The following is a 17,055-nucleotide window of genomic DNA, read 5'->3' as shown; positions in this document are numbered from 1 at the left end:
TTGTCCATTTTTTTACTAGTCTTATTTTTAAATTAACTTAGCTATAAATGTTATAGCTACAATTTAAAAACTTTTTTTTGAGGAATGTAATTAATATGAGTCTGAAATTGCTAATCCGCCCTGAGCAAGCGTGATGATGAATGCTCGTGACTTCTCTGTGCGAAAGTATTCGAAAATGGTATGCTAACAATTAAAATAAATACAGAGCTTATTTACATACAATTTTCAATTGTTCAACAGATTCATCTGTAATAATTTCTGATTCATCTGGGCAGAAAATATTTCAAACGTCGATATCTCGAAAACTATTTTTTTAAAACGAGTCCCTCATTCGAATATACGTTATTTGGTATAACTATTTTCATATGAACACGTGTTACAGATCTTAAAGTGGAATTAAATTTTGGCCATATGAATCAGTCGAAGAATCAAATTTCGAAGAACTACCCATTTATGGTACGGCTCTGAATCACGGAAATCATCTTATTATATAGTATGCAAATAGCATGCACGCAGTTTACACATTTGCCGATGAAAGTGCGAATGGAGAAGGTTCAAGCCGTATGGATCGTACATACCTATTTTAGGAAAATAAATATGGCAGTCATGTAAGATATCCCCAAATTCATGGTGGAAAAGTACGATTTATAATGAATAGTTAATGTTTAATATCATAAATAGCCAAATTCATGCAAAGATGAAGTTCAGGGTCGTTACAGTTGAAAATCCCACTTCAATTCGTACTACGCATAAAATGTTGACCGCGTAAACCAGTAACAAATATAGTATGGCCGTCTGGCGTGAGAACTATGGCACTAACATAGATAATGAGCTCGATAAGCTATTGTTTTTAATAAAAGACCGTAAAACAAAAACATTGTTGTGTTTTAGGCAAAACCTGAATTCGGACTTCACTGACAGTGCGTTGGGCAGCACGGACAAGAGCCCCCTGCCATATGGGAACTTCCAGCTCAGGGATACCACCGTGCAGTCCATACTGTCACACCCTCGATATGGACCCAAGTAAGTACATTTTATACACTGAGTTCATTAGATTTTTACAAGCTGACTTTTGGGCACGAAAATATTTGGAGTTTTGGGATAACCCTCATCACAATTTTGCGTAAAATTGTGTACATAACTTGGCGAATCCAAGTTATGTTAATTTTTTTTATATATATTACCTAGTGTCGATTTATTAGCTGTTGTATTCATTATGAAGACGATATAAATGTCTGTCTACACATGTTGCATAACATAATTTACACGGCAAATATTATTGTGGCATATCGCGTTACTTTTAACTATTGTAGAACATACAACCAGTATTGTTTTGCTATTAAAATTTCCATTAAATCGATGGCTCATAAAAAATGATTGTAACATACAATATAGCAGTTTCATTGCAATATCGGCCTCGCTGTTAATGAAATTTATGTCACGGTGTTTGCCTTACCTTGTCCTATAGAACCTTTGTACTTTGTCACCAGATCGGCACTCGGCTCCAATATGTATACGTACCTGAAGTTCGGGCTTCCTCGGGTATTTCCGCCGAACCACAACGGGTCGCAGCGCTCAGGGACCCCTAAACCGAAGACTTCTATCGGGAGTGGCATGAAACCTGTGCCTAGGTAAGCTATAAAAAAATCTTTAATTTTCATGGATCTTGCAGATTCTATTGCCTGATTCCCGAATGACAAAGCAGTAGTGTTTATGAAGGGCCATATAATATGGTGTAATGCAATAGGAGTAAGACAGGAATCAAGCCCATTTATCTCTATCAAATATCAAAGAAGTTAATAGTAACTTATTAAGTAATATTTCATATAAAGAGAGTGCAATCAATACTTATTTCACAGGATCCAAAGACAGAGTAGAGGAATGCGCGAGACATCGTCAGGTTACGACAGTTCGGACAACGAGACGACCACAAACTACAAATACAGTCGCAAGTACCGGTCGGACCCCGACTTTAGGATGCAGAACGTGCACCCATCTTTACAGGTTCGCACTTTCTCTTTTTATTACAAGTTGATGATTCAAGCATTTCGGTTAAACCCGTAGCCAGGGTGACAAGGTCATTTACCCTGCGTTTATTTACTGATGATTCATTCGACGATTTAATGGTAGCTTCTGTTCGAATTCATTGATACTTTCACCATTTGTGAAATGATCAAAATAGCTGTTAATGTATAGAAACTATACGCCACCACTTTTTGTCCTACAGCAGTAAGTAGAAGATATCACAGAAATCATCTTATTGAACCCATTGGGCGAGTTCTTGTAGCCAACAACCGAATAAAAAACCAAAAGATTTTATTAAGAAACGAAACTCATTTTCCATTTTTATCTCCCTTCCAGCCGAACACAGGAGTTCCAGTAGTAGCTATGCAGCAGGCTGGCATCCGTGGAGACGGTCAATGGACGAACTCCAGACATAAATCAGTCAGTGAAGCCAATCTCCTAGGCATTGATGCCCGACCCCAACATCGGTCCCACTATAGCAATAGAAGAAACAGTGTAGCCGATTATGTTCCTGATGGAGACCACCAAAGGTAAGAAAACTACCTTAACTTCAAGCCCTTATGACACATTTTGGAATGACGCCTTAATATGTAGGTTGAATTTCCATGTGGAAATGTTGTTTACATGACCTGCTTTTAGTCCGAGTTCGTATTTGTACAAGACAAAGTTACAGAAAACTTGTTGTAAAACGTAACCTAAGTTATTGTTTGCCTATTCCGAAACTAAATTTTTAGGCACAATTACCCGACTGATGCTAATATCGAATCTTCTTTATTCCAGCTACCTGATGTCACCTTCCCACTTGGGCGGTCGGATGTCGAAGGCAGGCAGTCATATGTCTATAGCTCAGTCCAGAAAACACTCCACACTGAGACCAGGGGACCATCTAGACGGTTACACGCACTCGGCGTATATTTACCCTAATTATTACGTGAGTATTTTATAAAGTCATCATACTTGTTAAGCCTGAACCATAGTTCAGTTTTGAGTCCAAATCCACTGATTTGGTGATAATTTCCGTAAATGATGAAAGTTTCTTTTAAGACTACCACTTTTACTATTTATGTTCAAGCATGTTATTAACTAGAGAAAAAAATCTGTTTCAGGTAAACAGTTTAGAAATCACAGCACCGGAGAACAAGTCAACTCTACTGGTGTCTGGTCTGAGTTTCGAAGTGAAGTCTGGAGAAATATTAGCGGTTCTAGCAACATCTCACCATGAGGCCACTGGACTACTTGATGTGCTAGCTGGTGTGCGAAAGGTTTGACAATTATTTTTGTATTGTCGCACTTACGGTCTTATTATTACTAATCATAATTTTTACCACATTTTATAAAGCAATGTTGCTTCAACGTTTCGTCTTCTTCTCCAGAAACTAACAGGCGACATAGTCCTCAATGGTCAACCAGTTGCTTCCTCAACTCTTCGAAAGGTCGCGGCATACGTTCGTAAAGACACGTCTCTTTGTGCCTCCATGACAGTTGAACATACTCTGAAGTTCCACGCAGCTTTGAGAAGACCAAGGAATAATGGGCAGGTTAAGATGGATGATAGAGATCGGGTATGTACCCTTTGTTATTTTCGGACTTATCTAGGTAATTGTCATTATACTGTTCCCAGACTGTTCTTGTAAAAAGCTCAAAGGGTGAAACGTGTTCAACTTGTTTCAGCTGTCCTGATACAGTCATCTAAATACTTTGATAACCTTCAAAACATTTTCCAGCTTAATCATTACTCGTAAATGTTTCCAGATTAATCTACTAATAGAAGAACTAGGGCTAGAGCAAGTTCGAGATACGAACGTAGGTCGCCTGACTCGATCAGAAATCCGTCGCCTCAACGTCGCGTGCCAGCTGCTCCTAGACATGGCCATATTAATTTTAGACCAGCCGACCAAGGAGATGGACATATTTGACACTTTCTTCCTGGTAGAATACTTGAGGAACTGGGCCAGTACTGGTAGAGTTGTCATCATGTCACTGCATCCTCCGACTTATGAGATCTTTGCTATGCTCACTAAAGTAAGTGCCTTCCTTTTATGGTTTTATTCTCCTGAATTTAAGCGGTTTCTTACGTGTTATGTTTGTTTCAGGTGGTGTTAATATCAGCCGGTAGAACGATGTTCAGCGGGTACAGAAGGGATATGTTGCCATATTTTGCTTCCATCGATTATCCCTGCCCAGCTTTCAAGAATCCTTCAGATTATTACTGTATGTCATTTCCATTATTCAAAATATTTTATAAGAAATCAGTTTTACGTGATTTCTAAAACTGTTCATCCTTTTTAGTGGATCTGGTGACGCTGGACGACTTGTCAGCCGCGGCCATGTTGGAATCATCGGGTCGTATCTCTGCACTGGCCAATGTATTCGCTGGTGCACAAGCGCCGCCAGACCCGCCGCCGCCTGTGCCTCTACCTGCACCATTAGTTCGGCCTAATGTGCTTGTACAGGCTGGAGCACTTATAGAGTGAGTTCATAGATTTAGAACATTTAAGTGCCATCAGAAAACTGTTGAAGGAAAATCCTCCACTAACGTAGGTCACCAGTGACCTGCGCGGCAGTTAGCGTGTTTATAGAATGGAAATGGTCTGAGAATCTTTTCATTAGCTTTATAAGGCACAATTCTAAATCGACGTTGTTTTCATGTTTCAGAAAAAGTTTACTGTTCACTCAAGCTACAACGTTATCGAATGTGATAACTCGGATACTATTGGCAGCCATTATGTCTTTGATCACCGGTGCTGTGTTCTGGGATCTCCCGGCTACAGATTCTAAGGTATCTTATCCATTTTAAGCCATACCATAACTTTAGGCTTCGGAGAGTTCTGAATCTTTCAATACCAAACCTTAATAATTTTTTGAAGAGGTCGTGCACAGTGGTAGAAAACTAGCTGATAAATCACTAATCTAAGCAAAATCTTCTTATAAACCTGAACCCTAATCTTTCTTTGCAGCTTACACAGAACGACCGAGTAGGCTTCCATTACACAGTAATGTGCATGACCGTGTGGCCGATCCTGTTGTGGCTGAGTGCGAGAGAAGCCAGCTCAATGCGACACCATGTAGAGAGAGACATCGCTGTCGGACTGTACTCCAGAACTGTGTTCATACTTTTTGATGTAAGTTCTTCTTATTGAATAAAGTAGGAAAACAATTTGTCAATTCTTCTAGATTAGCTATCACTGAAGAGAAAGAAACATCTCTTACTAATTGTAGCAGAATTGATATAAACCGAAATTACATGAACAATAAGAAGAGAACTTCTTTTTTAAGCTCTAGTAATGGAAGATTAAGACAAGTTGCATAAATAAAAGCAATCAAAGACGGAGACCTGAGCAGATAATTATAATTTGCAAAGAAATATGTGTAAAGTCATAGAGTTACAAAGTTATAGTAGGTATCGTAGTGTTTATTATGTTCTTTCTTATTTTGCAGCAATTCCTGGAGTTATGGTCGGCGGGTGTGACGTGGCTAGCGTATTTGGTGCCAAGCTACGCCATGAGTGGGCTGTACGCACAATCTCCCGCCTCCTTCGACGGATTTTATTTATACTTAGGCAAGTTTCTTCTTTAGATTTCACAAAATCTAGGTATTCTGAAGACTTCATCTGGAGATACATTTATTTATTTATCTTGGGTAGTTTTCAGAATATGAATAAACCGTAACTTCTCTGCTTTCTTTCTCTATATCCAGAAGGAATACTAAACAATATAATTTATAAAATTCCAGGTTACATGCTGCTTTATCTGATAAGCATACAAATGTTGTGTCGAGCGACAATATTCCTTGTGCCAATGGAGAAGACTGCCGCAGTCATATCAGGGTTCTGCCTCTTGCTCAGCACCCTTGTCAACGGCGTGATGATACATAGTAGAGACCTGCCGGATTACGTCACGTGGCTGCAGATCGTGTCGCCTTCTAGGTGGACCCTGCCAGAACTATTGGGAAGGGAGCTCAATGAAGTGGCGCTGAGGAGCAGTATTAGTAATAGGTGTAATAATAAACAGGTGAGATATTACTGCTTATTTTTTATCTAAGTGTGTGTGTTTCTTTTGTGGCTTTTTATCTTCTGTCATGAGAATCCCCAACTTATTGAGTCACTTTGATAGGTTGCAGCTATTAAAAACTTTCTTCAGAAACGATACAGAATGAATTTATTCCTTGAAGAGGTTCTTGTTCAGCATTATACGTCTACTGACTTATGACTCTTTTAAAACTCTCTGCTTTGTTTCCAGGGACCATACAAGGACATAATAGTACAATCACCGTGCCCTCCTCCGAACGGCACTCAAGTACTCTCCAACTATGAGTATCTCCGTTCCAACCATCTTTGGGAATGGACTGATGACACCTTCCTCATTTCCCTAGCGATATTCTACGGAGTATTTGCCTTCGTAGCTCTAGTAGCTTTTGTTGCTGATTGTACTAAATACACTAAAAGAAAAGATCGAGTTTCCCGAAAAGGGCATAAAGTCAGTGTGAATACTCCTTGATAAACCACTAAATCATCGAGACTTGACAGATTTTGGAGCAACTGTTGTTGGGATGCGAAAAACAGATGGCGCTGTTCATCTTATAAAGCGCCATGTTTTTATTGCATTGTAACACTGGATAAAGATTCCATCTTTAGTTAGGAAATTGGGTAGTATATTCGGATTGTATTGTATCGTTGCATGGGAGGATGAGACAAAAATTATAAGACTATGGTATATAAAAAAATGTATTTTAAAAAACACATTTGTATAAAACTGGTGAATACTACGTTTTCGTTTTGGGGATGTCGTTCTATCTAAGGGCGATTTATTTGGATGGTTTGTATTAAGGAATATAAAAGTCGAACAATGTACAAAAGTATGAATTGTCATAATAAAATTATGTAATTAGGTAAATTCAACTTTAAGGGTTGAAGCAAAAGGCTGACTATAGGTCTTCCGTCCATATAGATGTATGTAATATTTTAAGACATTGATTATCCTTATACATATGATTATAATCTCTAGTACTATTATTTCTAGTGGGGTGAATAGGACCTAAGGGCTAATATTTAGGATTTTTAAACCGAATGTAGGGAAAAATGTGTCCACATACATATATCTGAATGCAATGTATCAGTATGAATGACTAAACTTTGCACTAAATAACTACTTGTACTATTTCTATTCACCCCATTATTTTTGTACTTATATTTCAATACAGAAATGAGGTTATCTACCAAGTAATCCATTTCTACAAAGCTTTCTCTTCTCTACCTCTTATTAGTAGAAAAGTATAATAAGCAGTAACTGGCAACACCTATTTAACTAGTTATTTTTCTAATATGGCAATGTTGCTACATGTTTGGAAGATAATTGCGTGCCTTGTACATAATCATTATGTTAGATTATTAAATGCATAATAAACAAATAATTCAATTCATATTTAGATTATATTTTAAGTTAATATGTTTAAACAATGGTGCAGTTTAGTATGATAATATTGCATAGTCTGATGCGGTAAGTAACCGCCCAAGGATTTTCCAATAAGGTTCAATTTTCCGTGCACAAATTATAACAAAAATGTTTAGTTAAACCAAGTTAAACCCACTGATACATGTTACCCCGGTTCATTGAAAAAACGATTTTGTGTTCATATGGAAATTGATCGAGAAAATGTAGATAAGATTTTATTTGATTAATAATTATTATTTTAAGTGATTATAAACATTTTGTTCACTAAGGTCTTTCCTTAGGCCTTTTGGTCAAATTAGTTTTAAAGTGAAGCCATATCACTTAATTTTAAATATTACTCTTAAGTTACCTTAGCGTCAAACTATACATACTACATATAATATTAAATAATAATAATAAAAGAATAGTAATTTAATGATTTTATTCGTTTTATTTCATGATCCTCTATTTCTTCAACTTGTATAAAAAAAGTATAACAATTGATTTATAGAATAATAAATTTAAATTATAATATTTAAGTATAAAAATAAGATAAATTATTATTTGAACACAATATTTTTTAACAAATCTTACACTATACTAGATTTTGTCTATACAATTTTTGTTAGAGTAACGAATTTTTTTATTAAAAAAAGATAAGAATGCATGATTAGTTATAAAAATTGGTTTCTAAAAACTTATGAAGAAAAATATAACAATGTATAAACATTTGATGATAACATTAAAGCACAATTTCCTTTGTTAATTGGGGACGGTAATTACAAACTGTATTGCTTACCTACATCCAGTCACGCAGTCATTTTCAATGAGGTAGTTATTGCAAATTGGTCCTTATTGACCTGACAAATGATTTATGCTTTGTTCGTATGAAAGAGTTCGTGGTATCGTTTGCAGATTTCACATACACAAGGGGTTATTTTAGTTTTGAAATGGTTTTTTCTTTTGTCCTGTGTACTAGCGTTCGTGTATCTATCATAGTCGATGTATCTGCTTTCTAGGGTAGTCTTCTTCTGTTTTTCTTCCTCATGACGGTTGGAGTACGGCTTCTCTGTGCTGCTCATTGATCTGGAAAATTATATTAATGTGATTGGATTAAAGAAAAAACATAATTAACTTGCTATTTTAGAATATTTAAAGTACTTTTATCTTTACTTTAACTTTATCAATATAGGAACTTGAGTATTACTTCTAGAGTGATTTTTTCTATTTTATTCTACAAGTATGAAACTGTAGGTACTTATGCTTATCTGTAACTAAGTAGGTACCTACCTATTCTACTTTAGGTAATTTAACGATGAAATGCTATTCACTATAGAGTACAATAAGTCAAAAATCAAAATATCAAAGTTATACCTTTAGAAAAATAAGTCTTCAAACTTGTAACTGAGGGCTTAGTACGAGTTTGTTTTACGTTTAACAAGATCTAAGTGTCAACGCGTTCAGCACTCTGATTTGCCAGCTCCATTGAACCAACCAATCAGAGGGCGGAACGCGGTTTGTTAAGCACAATATTTGAGAACGAAGGACTAGACCAAGTCGGCGAATTTCTTTTTCGCTGAGCCAAATCCAGAACATTATCTATCGTTCTAGCTAACTTACTTACAAGTTTCAAACAAATGCACACTACACTACTACGTGTAGATCTACAAGATATACTACTATTAACCAAAATTACTAAATACCTACAGTTACCTAATATATCAAGCCTTCACCTTAACGTATAGTCATCGTAAGACTCGCTATCATTACTACCAGTCTTAGTAAACGGTTTGTTTATCCACGTGTCCGTATTTTGTACATTGTACACACAATACTCGCGGCGAGGCGAGCGGCTGCGACGTTGCGACTTCTGATAAGGGCAGTTCATCATACCAGTTTTCGGTATTGGACTATAAAGTATGAAAGGTTTTTAGTAGGGCGTAGATACTGCTATATGTCATATTAGCTTTATGAAAGACTTATGGGTCCCTAATTAATAGCGGTTAGGACCCCAAGGTCTCCTAGTTATGATATATATAATAACTAAGAAGAATATTTCCTCCATTCTATTTCCCCATTGCTTTGGAAATATATGAAATAACAATTCTAGTATTTCATAACTTATGTCCGAATACTCAAACGATACTCAATTTTAAGACGCTCTCAAAACTAGTTCTGTCCCTATATTTTTTTTATAAAATGACAGAGATAGCACGATATTTAAGTACAACTTAAAATTGAGTAACATTTCAGTATTAGGACGTTAGTCTATTTAAAAAAATCTCCCCTATAAACATTTTTCTTTAACCATTTTTGTTTGTAAGTAAAAACATGCGTTACGTTACGTACACAGGACAGTCACAAGCAGTCATATAGTCCGCATCGTTCTGCATGAGGCTGCAGCATGACTTCGAGCCCGAGGATCCAGACCGTGACCCTGACCGTAAAGGTCCTGATGGCGCCCGCGCGTGTTTGAAACATTTGTTCCTGTAAAGTATTTTCTAGTGAGTTTGTTTACAGAACGAAGAAATAGATAGGTAGCTATGAAAAAAATGGATAGATTATGGTGAAATATCGAATTGATAACAACAAGCTTTATCTTATTGGCAAGACAATAAAAATATTAAGGTAGGTATATAAAATTTCTTTTTATATTTCTTTTAGTAATAACTAACTTTTAATTAATAACTTCTTTTAATATACCTAAACCTTTTTCCTAAGTCTGAAAAATACTAAGCTGGAAACCGCATCAAAATCGGTTCAGCCAAACGCGAAATAATCGAGTACAAACATACATGATACAGTCATATAGGTCAAACTGAGAACATTGTTTCCTTCTTTATTTTTTAAAATGTACCTACTGAAACCAATCCACCTGGATTGGTTGCATTGGTGGTTGGTTGGTTGGATTGGTGGATGTGTTGCAACACATTCAGATAAGTATGGCACCAATGACGTGGCGGAAAAACAGTAAATGATAGGGGCAAATCTAAACCCCAAGTATGTTCTATCGTGTTTGTTAGATTTTGAACTTTATTGTTTCGATAGAAAGTCGAAAATCCAATAAAAATGACAGATTGGAGTACTACTGTAAAAGGACATGATTAATTATTATCGTACGAGCTCACCTATGGTACCGGGCAGAATGGCAGACCTGCCTCTGTCGGGCGGTCTCGTCGCGAGGCGAACAATGACAGGCTACCTTCAGCGAGGAAGGCGCTGTGTGCGACTGGTTCCACACCTCGTCTATACGCACTTTTGTTGCTATCTCGATTTTGGGGGATAGTATACCCTGAAAAATAGGATTAGGTAACATTGATTGCATTTATTGTTCTTTTTATCTTCCTTATTACATGAGTCTTATAACACAAATTATGAAAAGTGGGTGTACATTGTACAGTGGCATTACGTGTCGTAATGTAACTCCTACCTACTCTTTTAGTTATAAAAGGCGTGACGTTACGTGATTTTTTTTATATCTGAGACTTAAATTATTCAGAATATGTTTTACAGGAAACAACAGGCATAATAATTTAAGCACAATATACACAAAAAGAACTTCAAAATTTAATTTTACATTTGGTACTTCTGTGTCTTGAAGGAAAATATTATTATTATAATAAAGCGTTTTATATACACATTATATATAAACCGTTATAGAAATAAAGAAAGGGAACTCACAGGGAAGTCCTTAGCCCTCCTCATGAGCAGATCCACTCCATCGTTGGAGCACATGTTGGGTGGGAAGAGCACATCATTCAAAGCGCCCAGGTACTGAGCCAGGATCACACACTCACTAGAAGCACAGTCATCACACCATTGCACCAGCTCACAGTATATTGTTTCTTCTTCTGAAAATTAAAAAAAAATGTTAATAATATATATCCTCTGGTCTTCTCCTGTTTCTCAGTGCCTAGACTTAAGTCTTGGATCTAGAAGATTCTAAAGCAGGGCAAAACAAAAGTATGTACCATTTGAAATCAAATAAAAAAGAAATTGTTCAAGGGTTTGTCTATAATGTAAGTACCTGCAGATAAGTTTTGCAGGATAGTTACATTCTTTTGACGTGACTGTTTGCATGTTTGTAATGACCCAACAATAATACCTTAGTACTTATGAAGAAATGTTTGCAATATTTTTGTAAAAATATTTAATTTAGTGATAATATAGATTATTTTTGCCATCCAATATTTATATTTATTTTGTTTAAGCAGAACCTATGCAATGTTGAAACTATGATGACTTTTATTGATAAAAAAATATAAATAGAAGCTTAGCAAATATAACTATTTACAACTTACATTCTTATCCGTGTTTAACAGACAGGTAACTAATACAATACTAACTTATATAATACTTACTTAACAAACAGCAAATGTTATTCAATGCGCAAGATTCTTGAAATCTTTTGCGGAAGTAGAAGATGTCTTTGAATAGGAGCGGGAAGATGGGAGGCAGCAGACAGGTCTGGTAGCTGGTGCCCAGCGCAAACACTGTGAGGGACACACGGCCATCTTGGCATAACCACACTCCTGGACATGATACCTGGTTAGAAAGAAATAAAAGTTTGCCATTAGAAAATATGAAAGAAACAAAACTCATTTAATTATCTGGCACTAATATTAAATTATCTCTTAGAATAAGATTTTATCTCTTCTTCTTATAATTTTTTGCTCTTGAAGAACAATGTCTTCTATGTTGAGTTAAATAGAAGTACACTGTCAAACTAAACATGAACTAGCTTTACTAAACAAATACTGTTTACTATTCTTAGAAATAGAATGGTCTAATTGGAAAATTAAGACTTTTCATTACAATATTATAAAACTAATGAAACAAACTTTATGAGGTCAAGGTCATAGTCAAAATTACGTAGGTAGTTACTATAAACTTAAGTGACATAAATAAAAATGCAAGTAGATATTTCAATTAAATTAGAAATTAAGTAAAAGTATGAAAAAGATAACTTTATTAGAAGCTTTTAAATAATTTACCCTCTGTACATCTATTTCCACTGTTAACTCGATAATTTTTGGCATGTTGCAGCATCACATTGCCGATTATCTAGCTTCCACTACACACTCATGATTAAACACTTAATTTTAGACCAAATACTGTCATAATGAACGAATTTCCCAACTGAAACTACTATCCAAACTTAATCTAATGTTTACATTTATGTAAACAAATAGGGCGAAATCAGAGCAATCAAAATGACAGTATATCTTTTTGATAGGTCTAAAACTTCATAAATTATTAGCACAACCAATGAAATCATATCATGTGAAAGCAGCGTACATAAAACACCAATCCCGTTACGCTGAATTTGTTACCATGACAACAGTATATAATGACAGATACTCATATCTGTCATCTCTAATTCATAGTCGTTCAGAAATATTGTATTAAAAAATATATAGCGAGGGATTAATTAAGAATTTGATTGATGTATGTTTAAAATCTTATCTTACTTTAAAGTAGAAATTAAAATGTTATAATTAAAATCTATTATTGAAATCAAATATGGTCAAACTTTGGCGCGCGTAAAATAACAAACCTTCATAATTTTGTCAGTGTCAGACTGTCAGATGTCAAGCCATCATGAAAACTGAACTGAGTCTGACTGAAAGTTTTCAGCGCATTTTTATCAAGTATTCAAAAAAGGTTATCTAAAATGACTAAAGTACCGTCTGTTATTCATTGGTTTAGATTAGATTTACGAATTCATGATAATCTTGCGCTACGTAATGCAATTAATGAAGTAAGTTATTCAAATAATCAGTCACGGTTGGAGCTTTTCGTGTGTGCTTTTTGAATCAACTATTTAGTTTACCTGGTATTTTACTTCAGCTCCTTGTTTTACCATTAACTATTTGCTTTATACGCTTCAAATGATGAATCACTAATACCTTTAAATAATAATTCGCTTCAAGGTCAAATGTGCTCTTTATAATCTAGGTAGGTACCTATCTTTTTAATATTATGTATCAATTTTCTTTTTTTAGGCTGAAAACCGTAAACACCATTTAAGACCAGTATACTTTTTGGATCCTGAAATTAAAAATAAGATAGGAATTAACAGATTAAGATTTTTAGTACAAAGCCTTCAAGATCTTGATAATAACTTGAAGAAATTGAATTCCCGCCTATATGTAATCAGAGGAAATGCTGTGGAAGAGTTAATTAAGCTATTTAAGAAATGGCAAGTTAAATATTTAACCTGCCAAGTTGATATTGATCCAATCTATGTGAAGCAAGATGAGGAAATTGACAAGATTGCTGAAAAGAATGACATATTTGTGGTCCGAAGAGTCCAGCACACTGTCTATGATGTCCACAGTGTATTGAAAAAGAACAATGGAAATGTCCCCATGACATATCAAAAGTTCCTCTCATTAGTACAGGATATGCAAGTAAAAGAATGTATTGAAATAACGAAAACAATATCTGATCACTGCAACCCAAAAGATTCTGACTCCAAAAAATATGATGTTCCAACTTTTGAAGAGCTTGATATTGATGAATCCACTATGGAGCCCTTGAAATATCCAGGTGGTGAAACAGAAGGTTTAAAAAGATTGGACATGTATATGGCTCGAAAGCAGTGGGTGTGCAAGTTTGAAAAGCCAAATTCATCACCAAACAGCTTAGAACCAAGTACCACAGTTTTGAGCCCATACATCAGTCATGGGTGCTTGTCATCCAAACTGTTTTACCACAAACTAAAGGAAGCACTAAGTGGCATGCGTCACACAGAACCCCCTGTGTCTTTGATGGGGCAATTAATGTGGAGAGAATTCTACTACACTGCTGGAGCAGGCACTGAAAACTTTGATAAGATGGTTGGAAATGCAGTATGTACCCAAATCCCTTGGGGTACAAATGAAGAGCACTTGAAAGCATGGGCAGAAGGTAGAACAGGATACCCATTTGTTGATGCCATAATGCGTCAACTTAAACAAGAAGGATGGATACATCATTTGGCACGCCATATGGTTGCTTGCTTCCTTACAAGAGGAGATTTATGGATTTCTTGGGAAGAAGGAGCCAAAGTATTTGAAGACTACCTATTGGACTATGATTGGTCATTGAATGCTGGTAATTGGATGTGGCTCTCAGCTTCTGCCTTCTTTTATAAATTCTTCAGAGTTTACAGTCCAGTAGCATTTGGTAAGAAAACTGACAAAGAAGGTCTGTATATAAAAAAGTATGTACCAGAATTGAAAAAATATCCTACTGCTTTTATATATGAGCCTTGGAAGGCACCTAAAAGTGTTCAAATGGCAGCTGGTTGCATAATTGGGCAGGATTACCCTAAAAGAATAGTTGATCATGACAAAGTGCATAAGGATAACTGCCAAAAGATGTCGGCTGCTTATAAATTAAATAAAGAGAGGAAAGCTTTAAAAAGACCATTGACATAGACTTCACTGAAGTTGTAGGTACTCAGATTTAATCTCAGTTGATAACACACTCATAATTGTTAATCTCAGTACATAGATCTAATGTTTTACTTTTCAAGTTTGTAATTTTAAGTAATATTTAAGTTAAACTGTTTGATATACGTGTTGCCTTAATTGAACTACCTCGAATATTGTTATTTTGAACTGTAATATTGTTGTTAATTAATGTCTTTATACAATATTAATAAATGATTGCATTTTTTTATAATATTTTTATTTTTAAATCATACTTGTGTAGCAGTATCAAAACGTGATGTCATGAATATTGTCATGTCATGCTTAAGTGTCAACGTCAACAATGACATGTCATGTTCCTTTATTGTTAGTTGAATTTTCGCTTTGTTTTTCTAATTTTCGCTGAAAATTAATATAGTTTTTCATGAGAAAATATAGAAGAATGAGATCTGCGAATAAGGGCAATGCCCTGAACATAATGGTTTTAGGCCTCGGGACATAATACTTGGGTAAGTTGGTAAATTCAGCTGATATTTACATTTAAATTTCTTATTCTGTTTATAAACATGAATAATATCATACGTTTATCTTATTAAAATATTTATTTCATTCACTATTTCATGTGATTGTATAAAGTAAACATTTTTACTTACATTTATCTAGCAGGCACCACTTCTTGATACGCCCACTTTCGCACATAAAATCACTCGTCAGTAGATAAGGCCGATACCTTATACCTATTAGTTGATTGTTCTACATAATCTAGTAATATTTTCCCGCCGTAAATGTGCACTTGTACCACTTGTATTTCACAAGGATTAGGTAAAATGAAACTGGATGGTAGCATTTTAGTTAATAAAAAATGTTTTTAAATTATTATAATCTTTTCCCATAATTAATAACAATGGTCACATTCTGTCAGAGAAATTTTGTTTTGAATATTTTACTTCTACTTTGGTTTTATATAAGGTAATTGATTTTTTAAAATTAAAAACATGATTGAGGAATTTATCTGGCACTGGAGGTATGTTCAGTTTTACAAACATCCTTACATCATTAGTTCAAAGGATACCTAATAATTGAGAAGACATTAGGTTTTTATAAATTTATATTCAAAACCAATGTTCAGAGTTCAATGGTTTATAAATCTGTCACCACTACACCACACTGGCAGTGGCAGTATAGTCAACAACACTGTATTTGAGACTCAATTGCCAATAAGAAAAACAACCAATATTTTTTATATATTTCCCACACTTTTTTAAAGCATAATAAATTAGTATATTACATTCACATACTATGCTATCTACCTATGCTTTAAATTAAAAAAAATATGTAGTGGTTTAGTACTGACTAACATTAAATTGACTTTATAAGTATAAAAAAGTCAATAACTATCTGGTGTATTGACACAACATAAAGGGCAATGCCTCAAAATAACTAGAGCAGTATTTAGTTACCTATTTGTTACAAATTGTTACTCCCAGTTCTATAATTAGTCTCATTTGTTGGTATCTCTAAGTCTAAGTATATATTTTGATGTCTGTTTATGTTTTTGACCTATTGGAGAAATGACCAATAAATATCCACAGACGAAAGATGCCACATGTCTTTGGCCCAACACAAACAAAGTATTGTTTTGTCAGGAAAGAGGTGTTGAACTTTTAAAAAAAGTAAATATTGTTTTAGTTTACTTTGTTTATAAATGATAGAGGGGTGTGTTTGTAGGTATATATTGGGATAGATAACATAATCTTTAATTCAGTGAAAGTATTTGTTTTTAATTAAATTCTTATCTATTATTACCCTAGGTCAGAAGAAACTTAATTAGGGATTTTCTTTTTATTATTTGACTTGGAGTTTACCAGTATACATACATACAAACATAGTTACATAACTATATGCCTGTCTCCCATGGGGGTAGGCAGAGACAATTGAATGCCAATTGCTATGAACCTTACATACTTGTCTATTCACTGTTAAATATTGTATAAAATAAATATAAATATTGAAAAACAAAATATTTATTTTAACAAAAATTGTAACTATTGAACAAAATTAAAATTAATAAGCTAAAATTGTAAAGTCATTGTATGCTAAAGGGCATGATAAGAGTTTAGGGGTTATAATTAGAATTAAGATAAGGTACTGGCCTCACATCAAGAACAATTCAAATTGAGTCA

At 34.7% G+C, this 17,055-nt stretch overlaps 4 protein-coding genes across 5 annotated transcripts in view; 3 read left to right on the top strand and 1 right to left on the bottom strand.

Moving 5' to 3' along the window:
• The window catches only part of LOC118280468 (ATP-binding cassette sub-family G member 8), a 55,065-nt gene extending 47,172 nt beyond the window's left edge, over nt 1-7,893 (top strand). Inside the window, exons 5-19 of the mRNA XM_035600517.2 lie at nt 892-1,023; nt 1,491-1,631; nt 1,860-2,004; nt 2,362-2,555; nt 2,806-2,956; nt 3,132-3,287; nt 3,399-3,587; nt 3,778-4,047; nt 4,119-4,236; nt 4,315-4,495; nt 4,681-4,804; nt 4,983-5,147; nt 5,464-5,584; nt 5,758-6,035; nt 6,264-7,893. Of these exons, the coding sequence (XP_035456410.2) occupies nt 892-1,023; nt 1,491-1,631; nt 1,860-2,004; nt 2,362-2,555; nt 2,806-2,956; nt 3,132-3,287; nt 3,399-3,587; nt 3,778-4,047; nt 4,119-4,236; nt 4,315-4,495; nt 4,681-4,804; nt 4,983-5,147; nt 5,464-5,584; nt 5,758-6,035; nt 6,264-6,521 (2,623 nt within the window). The 3' untranslated portion in view covers nt 6,522-7,893. The remainder of the gene's footprint in view (nt 1-891; nt 1,024-1,490; nt 1,632-1,859; nt 2,005-2,361; nt 2,556-2,805; nt 2,957-3,131; nt 3,288-3,398; nt 3,588-3,777; nt 4,048-4,118; nt 4,237-4,314; nt 4,496-4,680; nt 4,805-4,982; nt 5,148-5,463; nt 5,585-5,757; nt 6,036-6,263) is intronic.
• On the bottom strand, nt 7,880-12,740 carry LOC118280452 (spermatogenesis-associated protein 6). 2 transcript variants are annotated; one of them, XM_035600496.2, is made up of 7 exons: nt 12,449-12,740; nt 11,816-11,999; nt 11,136-11,305; nt 10,583-10,746; nt 9,804-9,941; nt 9,188-9,364; nt 7,880-8,540 (listed from the first exon to the last, which is right to left on the bottom strand). In XM_035600496.2, exons 1-7 carry the CDS (start codon nt 12,491-12,493, stop codon nt 8,327-8,329), a joined length of 1,092 nt encoding a protein of 363 aa, XP_035456389.2. In that variant the 5' UTR covers nt 12,494-12,740; the 3' UTR covers nt 7,880-8,326. The 2 variants fall into 2 exon arrangements, with proteins under 2 accessions (XP_035456389.2, XP_035456397.2); XM_035600504.2 differs by lacking the exon at nt 9,188-9,364 and having other exon boundaries at nt 12,449-12,735.
• A 309-nt stretch (nt 12,741-13,049) lies between these two features.
• Nucleotides 13,050-15,127, top strand: LOC118280382 (cryptochrome-1). Its single transcript, XM_035600383.2, has 2 exons — nt 13,050-13,215; nt 13,460-15,127. The coding sequence occupies exons 1-2, from the start codon at nt 13,129-13,131 to the stop codon at nt 14,876-14,878; spliced, it is 1,506 nt and encodes a 501-aa protein (XP_035456276.2). The 5' UTR covers nt 13,050-13,128; the 3' UTR covers nt 14,879-15,127.
• A 91-nt stretch (nt 15,128-15,218) lies between these two features.
• Nucleotides 15,219-17,055, top strand: part of LOC118280392 (cystinosin homolog) — a 52,562-nt gene continuing 50,725 nt past the window's right edge. Inside the window, exon 1 of the mRNA XM_035600446.2 lies at nt 15,219-15,381. The gene's annotated coding sequence lies outside the window, so the exon portion shown is untranslated. The remainder of the gene's footprint in view (nt 15,382-17,055) is intronic.

This window comes from Spodoptera frugiperda, chromosome 20 (assembly GCF_023101765.2).
Source record: "Spodoptera frugiperda isolate SF20-4 chromosome 20, AGI-APGP_CSIRO_Sfru_2.0, whole genome shotgun sequence".
NCBI lineage: Eukaryota > Metazoa > Arthropoda > Insecta > Lepidoptera > Noctuidae > Spodoptera > Spodoptera frugiperda.
This window is presented reverse-complemented; position numbering and strand designations above follow the sequence as displayed.

Bases quoted from the DNA above. Each gene is read 5' to 3' on its own strand.
- LOC118280452 (XM_035600496.2), bottom strand. From the start codon at position 12,493: ATGCCAAAAATTATCGAGTTAACAGTGGAAATAGATGTACAGAGG. The intron at 12,000-12,448 runs GTAAATTATTTA...CTTTCTAACCAG, and splicing joins TGGAAATAGATGTACAGAGG to GTATCATGTCCAGGAGTGTG. The intron at 9,365-9,803 runs GTACGTAACGTA...CATACTTTATAG, and splicing joins ACTGCTTGTGACTGTCCTGT to TCCAATACCGAAAACTGGTA.
- LOC118280382 (XM_035600383.2), top strand. From the start codon at position 13,129: ATGACTAAAGTACCGTCTGTTATTCATTGGTTTAGATTAGATTTACGA. The intron at 13,216-13,459 runs GTAAGTTATTCA...TTCTTTTTTTAG, and splicing joins TACGTAATGCAATTAATGAA to GCTGAAAACCGTAAACACCA.